We start from the raw sequence: 11,810 nt of genomic DNA on the forward strand, positions 1-11,810 counted from the left end.
CAACATCCGCTGGATCATCGAAAAAGCAAGAAAGTTCCAGAAAAATATCTATTTCTGCTTTATTAACTATGCCAAAGCCTTTGACTGTGTGGATCACAATGAACTGTGGAAAATTCTGAAAGAGATGGGAATACCAGACCACCTGACCTGCCTCTTGAGAAACCTGTATGCAGGTCAGGAAGCAACAGTTAGAACTGGACATGGGACAACAGACTGGTTCCAAATAGGAAAAGGAGTATGTCAAGGCTGTATATTGTCACCCTGCTTATTTAACTTATATGTAGAGTACATCATGAGAAACGCTGGACTGGAAGAAACACAAGCTGGAATCAAGATTGCTGGGAGAAATATCAATAACCTCAGATATGCAGATGACACCACCCTTATGGCAGAAAGTGAAGAGGAGCTAAAAAGCCTCTTGATGAAAGTGAAAGAGGAGAGTGAAAAAGTTGGCTTAAAGCTCAACATTCAGAAAACGAAGATCATGGCATCTGGTCCCATCACTTCATGGCAAATAGATGGGGAAACAGTAGAAACAGTGTCAGACTTTATTTTTTGGGGCTCCAAAATCACTGCAGATGGTGACTGCAGCTATGAAATTAAAAGATACTTACTCCTTGGAAGGAAAGTTATGACCAACCTAGATAGTATATTCAAAAGCAGAGACATTACTTTGCCGACTAAGTTCCGTCTAGTCAAGGCTATGATTTTTCCTGTGGTCATGTATGGATGTGAGAGTTGGACTGTGAAGAAGACTGAGCGCCGAAGAATTGATGCTTTTGAACTGTGGTGTTGGAAAAGACTCTTGAGAGTCCCTTGGACTGCAAGGAGATCCAACCAGTCCATTCTGAAGGAGATCAACCCTGGGATTTCTTTGGAAGGAATGATGCCAAAGCTGAAGCTCCAGTACTTTGGCCACCTCACGCGAAGAGTTGAGTCATTGGAAAAGACCCTGATGCTGGGAGGGATTGGGGGCAGGTGGAGAAGGGGACGACCCAGGATGAGATGGCTGGATGGCATCACGGACTTGATGGACGTGAGTCTGAGTGAACTCCAGGAGATGGTGATAGACAGGGAGGCCTGGCGTGCTGTGACTCATGGGGTCGCAAAGTGTCAGACACGACTGAGCGACTGAACGGAACTGAACTGAGAAGCATCTTTATCCTCAAAAATTACTTAATAGAACTAGGAGCTATAAGATTCAGCTACATAGTGGTTTTTACAACCTATCACAGATTCTGGGTCAGTAAAAAGTTAATTGTTGAGATTTGTACTATCAGGGAAGAAAGCAAATAGGGCAGCCACTTTCTGCCCATTGTATACAAATGTACAAATGCAGTTTAAAGAGAACCTTTAGAAAAGAAATAAGATGCAATTATAACTTGCCTGGAAAATCAGGCTGTCTTCACTGTTATTTCTCATACCTGAGAGATGTGACTAAAATATTGCAAAGCTGTCTCCACAGGGTTTTTGAAGTACATCTTCTCCTGAGGTTTCAGCTATGAAGAGAATAAGACACATCACAATGGAATGAAATAAAATATTGGCAAATATGGTTAAAGATGTACCACCCTTTCTAAAGCACCAAATAGAATTTCACTGTGCTAGGTAAGAGTGTGATCACTACTGAACCAGGAGATGTTGACTGTACGTCTTAATCCTCCTTACCTCACGCTTCTGTGGCAGTAGCCACAAACCCACAAATAATTCTTCTATCTCTTGTTTACCTCCTTTTCCCCCTCAATTGTTATCTATGCATTTTGTTTCTTTTTTGGGGCTGCATGGTGTGGTTTGGTGATCTTAAGTTTCCCAACCAAGGATTGAACCCAGGTCTGCAGTGAAAGAACTGAGCCCTAACCACTGAACCGACATGGAATTCCCCCCAACTTTCAGTTCATAGTCACTGTATTCTTTGTATACTTTCTATATACCAGGAAACAGAATAAGATTGTGACAGAAAAGGAAAAACTTACATTATCAGAAAGAGCCAGATACTTGCAGGCAGTTCCACAAACAGCACATTTTTCTAGAGAGGAAAGGGAAAAAAATGTTTGGTTCTCACGGGCGTGAAGTAAGATTCTCCCAAAGTATGTGGTAACAGTCAAGTTGGCTAGCTAATGAAAAGAGGCTCTTACTGAATTCAGAATGTCATTGTGCTAAAGAAGGACCTCAACTTGAGCACCATGCCAGAAATCAGCGTTTCCAAACTTGTATGTTGATGAGAAGTAAGGCTTTCACCCTGTACCTCTACCCATCTCCTTTTTAATAAATTCCCAATTTTCTTCTACAAATGAGGGACAGTTGCCTCCCAGCAGTCATTCAGGGATGTACATTTACTAGAATCTAGAAAGAGTACCAATGATCTCAACTTTATTATTTTTTTATTCCATCTCCCTGACAGTAGGCACACATTGGGTACCTGAAGAAATTCTCCAATTATTCCTGCCCTCTTTGCACTTTGCTAGTATTCCTGGATATAATTTTGGAGCTCTCCTACCCTTATTGTCTAATTAACTCAACATGAAAGATTTGAGAATTAAAATTCCTAATTTTCCTTTGACGCTGAATTTTTAGTAGTGGTGCTGGTTATTGATTAAGATAAATGCCATGTCAGGAGAAAACATCGTATGACTATGTGCTTCACTGAGACAAACTGCTCCAAAGTAAGCTGCTGTTAGCATAGTAATAGCTTTGTCACATTAGCAGAGAACTTAAAAGGGTCATGAGATTCACACCTCAAAAAAGCTTCTCCAGAGGTGAGCTAACTTGACTCTTTTTCCTTGGGGATAAAGTTTTCTTGGTCTTCCTCCTGTATTATTGCCAGAATCAGCTAGCACATCCAAACCATCCTTCTATTTAAGAAAAAGACAAAACAAAGAAACTTCCACAGCTCTCCATCACCTGCAGGATAAAGTTCAGGTTCTTTAGCCCGGTAGATAGAGCCTTCCATCATCTGGCCACTGCCTACCTCTCTAGCCTCATCTCTCACATTTCTCATCTTATTCTTTTATGTTCTACCAATCCCAACCATGTGTACTTTCCTGTACTAAGTTTTATGATGCTATATACCTTTATACATGATGTTCTTTTAAACTAGAATGATCTTCCCTGCCTAATTCACTTGGCAGATTCCAATTTATTACTCAAAACTTTATCAAAGTGGCACTTCTTCCATGAAATTTTCCCTGATCAAAGCATCCTAAGTCCCTCTTCTGGACCTGCGTACCCAGAATACATATATACAGAATACATACCTTGTAAGTATTTTAGCACTAAAAAAAAAAAAAAAAAGACATATCTTAAAGTCCCACTTCTAAGATTTAACAGTTACAAGAACTTGGTCAAATCACCTCTTTGAATCAGCTATTTGTAAAGTGGGTCTACTAATAATTACCTCCTGGGGTTGTGTTAAGGATATATAAAATCAGTTCAGTTCAGTTCAGTTGCTCAGTCGTGTCCAACTCTTTGCGACCCCGTGAATTGCAGCATGCCAGGCCTCCCTGTCCATCACCATCTCCCGGAGTTCACTCAGACTCACATCCATCAAGTTAGTGATGCCATCCAGCCATCTCATCCTGGGTCATCCCCTTCTCCACCTGCCCCCAATCCCTCCCAGCATCAGAGTCTTTTCCAATGACTCAACTCTTCGCGTGAGGTGGCCAAAGTACTGGAGTTTCAGCTTTAGCGTCAGTCCTTCCAAAGAACACCCAGGACTGATCTCCTTTAGAATGGACTGGTTGGATCTCCTTGCAGTCCAAGGGACTCTCAAGAGTCTTTTCCAACACCACAGTTCAAAAGCATCAATTCTTTGGCGCTCAGTCTTCTTCACAGTCCAACTCTCACATCCATGCATGACCGCTGGAAAAACCATAGCCTTGACTAGACGGACCTTTGTTGGAAAAGTAATGTCTCTGCTTTTGAATATGTTATCTAGGTTGGTCATAACTTTCCTTCCAACAAAATCAGGACACGTGAAAACCACAAAGGTATTACCCACCACTATCATCATTGTCAATATTTCTAAACAAATTAACTTGACAGACTATACCACTTTCCATTAGAAATGGCTCTTGTTATCAACCACTTTCCCAGTTTCTAGTCATCATTTTTATTCTTCTCTCTTTTCTCTAGTCAGTGTGATAATTTTGTGGCTTTCCCCGCTACAGGCTTCAGAACACGAATAAGCAACCTTTTGATGTTCAAATAATAGATATTCCATTTGCTAAATCATTCTTTGTTAATGGATTCCTCCAATTTTCATAATCAACAGTTTCCTATTATACTCACAGCACATTTGACCTCCTAAGTGATATTTATTCCAAGTTACACAGAGAAACGGCTAATCATTATTTCTAAGTTTAAAACATTTTTGTCTGAATCTGAAAACAGTTAAGTTACTCACCCAGAATCACACATCTTTTACAGAAAATATGGCCACAGTTGGTGACAAAGAAATGGGCCCCATCTTTTCTGAAACATCGGTTGCAGTGAAACCAATCCATTCTGCAACAAAGAGAGAGAACAACTCTGGGCATAACATATTTATATTTACTATAACATAATTATAGCTGTTCCAAAATCTACTTAATAATGCTTGCTTAGCTTCTGCTAACTTATTGGAATACGGGCATATTTTTGTGGAGTATTTCAATTGGTTGTAAGAAAGTACATATATCTCTCAACTGTAAAAAAGCAGACTGCAGAGTATGCAATGCCATTCTCTAAAAAGTATACATATTCAGAAAAGTAACAGGACAGTGATGATTTTTTTTTGAATGGGAAGATCATGGATATTTGTGCGTATATGCTGTCTTTACACTGTTTTGTTTTCTAAGTTTTCTGTATTAATTCAGGTATTAATTTGTAATTAGAAAAAACAATCTTTAAAAAAAAAAGGACCATCTTATTTCCTAATAGTTTCCAGTGATACAGCAAGATGGAGCAAGGAGGAGGTAGTGGACAAAATACAGAAGATCACATATCAACCACTTGGGACACATTTTATCTAAGAGAAACATGGTTTCTGAATGATGTCTCAGCTTGTTTACATTTTCTTCTACTCCACAGAACCTCAGAATCACAGATCTAAAAGTGATCTTAAGATTCATTTAACATTTTGTCCAATCCCATTCTTTTTTAAAAGATGCATTTGATATTCACTGAACAGCAAGATTTGAAATGAAGAAACTGACATTAAAAATACAGAACTGATACATACTGAGCTGTCATTAGTTCATATATTTAATGAATTTATGTTTAATTTCATGAATATACTACAAGAATGAAATAGGTTTGATTTTAATTTCAAATTAAATTGGGGGAAAAACCAAAAGAGAAGGTAAATTTTTTTCCCCACTTAAGTTTTTTCTTTAAAAACGTTTTAAAATCGTTTATGGAGACATTTGTTCAAAGGATGTTGGCTACTTTGCGCCACACTTTAACATTTTTGTCACACAAAGGCAAAATTCAAGACAAAAACACTGAATAAATGTTTCAATAGGGCTTCCCAGATGGCGCTAGTGGTAAAGAATCCGACTGCCAATGCAGAATCTGTAAAGAGACACCGGTTCGATCCCTGGGTGGGGGAGATCCTCTGGAGGAGGGCACGACAAACCACTCCAGTATGCTTGCCTGGAGAAACCCTTGGACAGAGGAGCCTGGCGAGCTACAGTCCATCCGGTCACAGTCAGACACGACTGAAGCGACTGAGCATGCAAACGTTTCAACGCAAAGACATTACACAGAGGCACGAGCTTCAGATTTCTATTTGTTGCTCACAGATACACTAACTTCTCCCAGAAGTGAGTCTAAAGAACTATTGGAAAGGTCCCAGTTATAACGCTCCCAGTTAGGCGGAGCAAGAAGAATTTTAATCAAATGGGTTGACCAAATGAACTCTTTCAAAGAAGAGCCGTTAACAGGGTTTGTGAGGGTAAGACTCGCCCTATTTCTAAGGGCGATGGAGATTTGGCAAAGGCTCAAACTTACCAGTAGCTCTTTTAAAACTATATTCCCTACCTGTTTGACCGCAGTGATCCCGGAAGGCCTCGGATCTCACGGAAACCAACCTGCTCTCAAGACGAGCTGGAAATGGCGGGAAAAAATAGAGCGAGTCTGGCACCAGAGAGAGACAAGCAGCTGGGCGTGTCCCTCGACGGTGTGTGAGAGGCGTGGGCGGGGCCCGGGAGTGGGCGGGGCCCGAGAGACGAAAGTAGATTCCGGGAAAATCTACCTCATTTAAAATTCGGAAAAGATAAGAAATGTGGTCGAATCCCATACGTACTACTGTGGAAACAAAAAGGTGAAAACAAACCTAATAATATTCAAGTAGACGTAACACACTAGAAAAATGTGGTCACAAAGCTGATGAAAACTTTAACGTAATTTTTTTTCTCCTCTCTTTTTTCACTTTATTTTTAAGTGAAATAAAATAATAAATGCTTTTAAAGAACAGTGTAAACCAGAAATAGAAAAGCTAAAAAGTGATTTGTATAGAGTACTGTTGTATATTAAATGAGAACTAACCAGTATCAAGGAAATTAAAAAAAATTTTTTTCAGAAATAAATAACGCTGAAAAGAGAACGGTTTTCCTAAAAAGAAAAATAAAAACTTTCAAGAGAAAGAGATATAGAGAACAAGCAAAGAGATTTTACACATACATTTATCCCCGCAAGGAAAACCAGAGCAATGTATCAGAACAAATATTTAAAACAAAATTTTGAGAAAATTTTCCTGAATAAGAACTAAGTCTACATACTTATTGCAAAGGAGAAAACTGACCCAGAACAGTCAAAACCAAAACATTTTCTAGTAAAGCTATAAAATTATTAGTCTTTAAAGATAAGGGGAAAAAAGATAAGGAAAACCCCTTTGAGCATCCAGACAACAAATACTAGCCATTTATAAGGAAAAGAAAAGTAGATTGGCATCAGACTTCTTTACAGAATTATTTTATGCTAGAAACAATGAAGATGCATTTCAAGGTTTTCAAAAAGAAAATATGATCCAATAATTTTATGGCTCTGTTCAGTTATAAAAGTAGCTGGCCCCCCAAAAAATGTGAACATGAAATTTTCTTGAGGAAGTCAACAAGTACTGAGTTGCAAACTTCTTGGTCTCAGAACTCTTTTAACTTTTAAGAAGTATTGAAAGGAATTCCCCAGTGGTCCAGTGGTGAGGACTCTGCACTTCCACTGCTGGGATACAGGTTTGATCCCTGGTTGGGGAAGTAAGATCCTCTATCCCACATGCTGTGGCAAAAATATATATATATATACTGAAGACTCCCTCCCTACCAAGTTTTGGTTTCTGTGGATTGTATCTATCAATATTCACCATATTAGCAATTAAAACTGAAAGTTAAAAATATTTATTAATTTATTTGAAAACAACAATAGTAAACCCATTAAGCGGTAACATAACCTGTGAAATATAACTATATGTTCCAAAATAAATACAATTTAGTGAGAAGAGTGGCATCACTTTTATTTTACCATTTTATAATCTCTTACTATCTGACCAGGCATCTAATGACGCCAGGGAGGCCTAGTGTGCTGCAGTCCATGGGATGGCAAAGAATCAGTCAGGATCCAGCGACTGAACAACAACACTATCTAACCTGGCCTTCCCAGGTAGCTAGCTCAGTGGTAAAGAATCCGCAGAAGATGCTGGAGATGTGGGTTCAATCCCATGGTCAGAAAGATCCCCTGGAGAAGGAAATGGCAACCCACTCCAGTATTTCTTGTCTGGAAAAGTCCATGGAGAGAGGAGCCTGGTGGGCTATACCCCACGGGGTTGCAAAGCCTTGGACACAACTGAGCATGCATGTGTGCATACACACACACACACACACATACACACAATCTGACCTAATAGAAAGAAGCTGGATTCACACATGTACTTCTGCAATCACTTTGTTGCAGTATACTGTTTTGGTTGCAGCGTGTAAAGATCTGGACTCACTCAAGTATGTAGCTGGAAAAGAGAGTGGTATTTCCCTAGAGCCTATTGTTCAGTCTCTAAGTGCTGTCCAACTCTGTGAGCCCATGGATCTCAGCAAGCCAAGTCTCCCTGTCCTCCGCTGTCTCCCAGAATTTGCCCAAGTTCATAGCTATTGAGTCAGTGATGCTATCCAGCCATCTCATTCTCTGCCGCCCTTTTCCCCTTTTGCCTTCAATCTTTCCCAGCATCAGGGTCTTTTCCAATGAGTCTGATATTCACCTATTTAGATTTTGTTAATATTTTTCTTTGACACTACACCAAAATTTAAGAAGTGGAAGTTTGTCAAAAGCTAGCAGCACTGTATCAATGAACTTGTCACGTTTTACATTTAGACCAAATTGGTCATTTGGAAAATACTAGTTCACTGAGTGATACACATTGACACATTTCATGAAACAATATTAAATATTGACACACTCATTTTATAATATTTTAAAGTCACCTTTGTTACTATCACTACCAATCTCACCAGAAAAATCTTTGAGTATTGGGAACTAGTCAGGCACACGGTTACAGATACAAGTTTCTCAAAATTTTTATTTTCATCTGAAAGTTTGAGTTTTATCATTGGCAATAAGTATTATACTAAGTCACCTGTTTTCCTTGAAGTGACAAACTCAGTTTGTATATTTTTGAGAAAAGTTCTACCAAGTGCCCAAATCTGAGTAAGTATAGTTTGTTAGTTGTTGTTTCAGGTTAAAAAGATGTTCCAATAAAAAGTGGTTAGTTCAGCCCATAACTCAAACCATTGCATAGTTTTCCTAAATATAATCTTAATTCTGCTTACACATTCTGGGTCATAGAAAAAGGATAAAACTTTTAAAAACATCTTATGAAATGAACTTAATAAACAAATGATAAAGATTGCACGCATGTACACAAGAAAACCATATAACAATCTCACCTGTGAATATTGATTCAAAAATCTTAAATAAGATAGAAAATAGAGTACATTTTAAAAAGTACAACCAAGTGATGTTCATTACCAAAAAAAAGGATAATTCAATATTAAAAAATCTATTAGTGTAACTTATTATAGTAATATTTCTAAGAAGAAATGTCATATGCTTATCTCCACAGTTGCCAACAACGTGTTTGTCATAATTCATATCCATTTCTGATTTAAAATTTCAGTGAAGTAAGAGTCAATGGATATTTCCTTAACGGGATTAAAAGATGTGTGTGTGTGCATGTGTATGCAAAATCCAGTATGTTTTTTAAATGAGGAAACATTACAGGCATTATTGCTAGTCAGGAATGAGCTATCACTAGCATTTTACATGGTATCAGAACACTAATTTAAAAGGATAAAAGTACCTCTTTTAGCAGATTATATCATTGTATGTTGAAAAATTCAAAAAAATCAACGGAGAAACTACTGTAAATAATAAGAAAATTTAGTATAGTAACAAGTTATAAAATTAACAAAATGAAATACAATAACCTTTCCATATTCAAATAATAGCTAGGTAGAAGATGTAACAGATAACTATTTAAAATAGAAACAAAAAAGGGTAATACCTAGGAATATCGTAACCATATATATGAAGAAATCTTTAAACCATTTATTGAAAAACATAAAAGTCGTGGTGGGAAAAAAAAAAAAAGTCATGGTGGATAGGAAGAGTCAACATCATAGTGATGTCAGTTCTCCCTAAGCTAATTATAAATTTAACAACATGGTCCAAAAATGTCGCCTTTCTAGAATTAAAAAAATTGATTATAAATTTCATATAGAAAATAGCCAAACAGACAAGAGCATCCAGGAACACCCTGAAAATCTTTTAGCGTCATGTCTGGGGGAAGCTAGCCACATCTAATATTAAAACATACTATAAAGTCTCTATAATTAAAAAATTATGCTCTTGGTACATGGATAACATACAGACCAACAAAAAAAGAATAGAAAGTCCAGAAATAAAACCATGTACATTTGAAATTATTATTTTGTGATAAAAGTGAGGAATTCAACGGGAATGGGGTGGGATTGAGGGGTTTTTTGTTTTTGTTTTTATTTTGGCCCTGTTGCACCACCAGTGGGATGTGGGATCTTAATTCCCTGACCAGGGATGGAACCCATGGCCCTGGCAGTAGTGCAGGCTGAGTCCTAACCTCTGGACCCCCAGAAAATTCCCAGGATTGAGTTTTTTTTTTTTTAAAGACTTGAGACAATTGGATAGCCATTTGGAAAAATATCAAACTGGGTCTGTATCTTACATTGTTCACCAAGATAAATTTCTTTTTTTTTTTTTAAATATGGAACACTTCACGAATTTGCGTGTCATCCTTTCGCAGGGACCATGCTAATTTTCTCCATATCGTTCCAATTTTAGTATATGTGCTGCTGAAGCAAGCACACCAAGATAAATTTCAAATGGATCAGAAATCTAAATGTAAACTGAGGCGGTTTGTCGCCAGAAGAAAAATGGCGAATCTGGAGGAGCAGTTGTCTGATGAAGAGAAGGTGCGCATAGCAGCCAAATTCATCATTCATGCTCCTCCTGGAGAATTTACTGAAGTGTTTAATGATGTTCGGTTACTACTTCATAATGATAATCTTCTCAGGGAAGGAGCAGCCCATGCATTTGCACAATATAACTTGGACCAGCTTACCCCAGTAAAAATTGAAGGTTATGAAGATCAGGTACTGATAACAGAACATGGTGACTTGGGAAATGGAAAGTTTTTGGATCCAAAAAACAGAATCTCTTTCAAATTTGATCACTTAAGAAAGGAAGCAACTGATCCAAGACCATATGAAGCAGAAAATGCAATTGAATCACAGAGAACTTCAGTAGAAACTGCTCTACGAGCTTATGTAAAAGAACATTATCCGAATGGAGTCTGCACTGAATATGGTAAAAATATAGATGGACAGCAAACCATTATTGCATGCATAGAAAGCCATCAGTTTCAAGCAAAAAACTTTTGGAATGGTCGTTGGAGGTCAGAGTGGAAGTTTACAATCACTCCTTCAACCACTCAGGTGGTTGGCATCTTGAAAATTCAGGTTCATTATTATGAAGATGGTAATGTTCAACTAGTGAGTCATAAAGATATACAAGATTCCCTAACAGTGTCTAATGAGGTGCAAACAGCAAAAGAATTTATAAAGATTGTAGAGGCTGCAGAAAATGAATACCAGACTGCCATCAGTGAGAATTACCAGACGATGTCAGACATTACTTTCAAAGCCTTACGTCGGCAGTTGCCAGTTACACGCACTAAGATTGACTGGAACAAGATCCTTAGTTACAAGATTGGAAAAGAGATGCAGAATGCATTAGATGAACATTGCATGACCGGATCATTTTAGTGTCTTTGCATTTAAAAAAAAAATCATTGCAAAAGTATTCAAAACTGTCAAGCTACCCAGTCAGAGGGCCGTTGCCATTTAAAATCACTGTAATTAATTAGTTTGGTTAGAGCACAAAGCTTAGCTATTCAACCATTTTTAAAATTTCTTTTATTCAGAGAAGATTGAAAATCAGTTTAGTTTAAATGTCTTTTACTTTCTGTTGTGTCTTTCTGTCTTACAATGAAGACATGATTCCTCTAGTTTAATGTCAAAATTTTCAAAAATGTTTTACTTACCATAACCCTAAAGTTGTTGTCTTTTGGTCTATGAAGTGGGTAACTGTTGGGGTCAATAATGGACATTCTAGTTTAAGGTGGTTGATGGATTTAGCCATATATGCTGCTAAAGAAATTGTCTACCTTCCCCCGCCCCTCACCTCTTTCATTTATGTAAGATTGAGATTAGAGGGAAAGCATTTTCTATATCAATTATGTTTAAGCCTTTCAAGAA

The 11,810-nt window shown here is 37.7% G+C and overlaps 2 protein-coding genes and 1 non-coding gene across 7 annotated transcripts in view; 1 reads left to right on the top strand and 2 right to left on the bottom strand.

The window, feature by feature from the left end:
• Nucleotides 1-6,098, bottom strand: part of RNF212B (ring finger protein 212B) — a 33,674-nt gene extending 27,576 nt beyond the window's left edge. For 4 of the 5 annotated variants that reach the window (XM_060418557.1, XM_042252959.1, XM_015096878.3 and 1 more), the window contains exons 1-4: nt 6,019-6,098; nt 4,403-4,503; nt 1,974-2,026; nt 1,425-1,499 (exon numbers count right to left, since the gene is read on the bottom strand). In XM_060418557.1, the coding sequence (XP_060274540.1) occupies nt 1,425-1,499; nt 1,974-2,026; nt 4,403-4,502 (228 nt within the window). In that variant the 5' untranslated portion in view covers nt 4,503; nt 6,019-6,098. Of the gene's footprint in view, nt 1-1,424; nt 1,500-1,973; nt 2,027-2,735; nt 3,261-4,402; nt 4,504-6,018 lie in introns of those variants that run through there. The other variant, XM_042252960.2, reaches the window with a different exon arrangement.
• A 4,154-nt stretch (nt 6,099-10,252) lies between these two features.
• LOC114115989 (U6 spliceosomal RNA) lies at nt 10,253-10,359 on the bottom strand. The gene has a single exon (XR_003590089.1). It is a non-coding gene; the product is annotated as a U6 spliceosomal RNA (small nuclear RNA).
• Nucleotides 10,360-10,404: 45 nt separating this feature from the next.
• LOC101121938 (F-actin-capping protein subunit alpha-2-like) lies at nt 10,405-11,423 on the top strand. The gene has a single exon (XM_042252964.2). It carries the CDS (start codon nt 10,428-10,430, stop codon nt 11,316-11,318), a length of 891 nt encoding a protein of 296 aa, XP_042108898.1. The 5' UTR covers nt 10,405-10,427; the 3' UTR covers nt 11,319-11,423.
• Nucleotides 11,424-11,810: the final 387 nt, after the last annotated feature.

The sequence above is a fragment of the Ovis aries genome, chromosome 7 (genome assembly GCF_016772045.2).
Source record: "Ovis aries strain OAR_USU_Benz2616 breed Rambouillet chromosome 7, ARS-UI_Ramb_v3.0, whole genome shotgun sequence".
NCBI classification, from domain to species: Eukaryota; Metazoa; Chordata; class Mammalia; order Artiodactyla; family Bovidae; genus Ovis; species Ovis aries.

Bases quoted from the DNA above. Each gene is read 5' to 3' on its own strand.
- LOC101121938 (XM_042252964.2), top strand. From the start codon at position 10,428: ATGGCGAATCTGGAGGAGCAGTTGTCTGATGAAGAGAAGGTGCGCATA.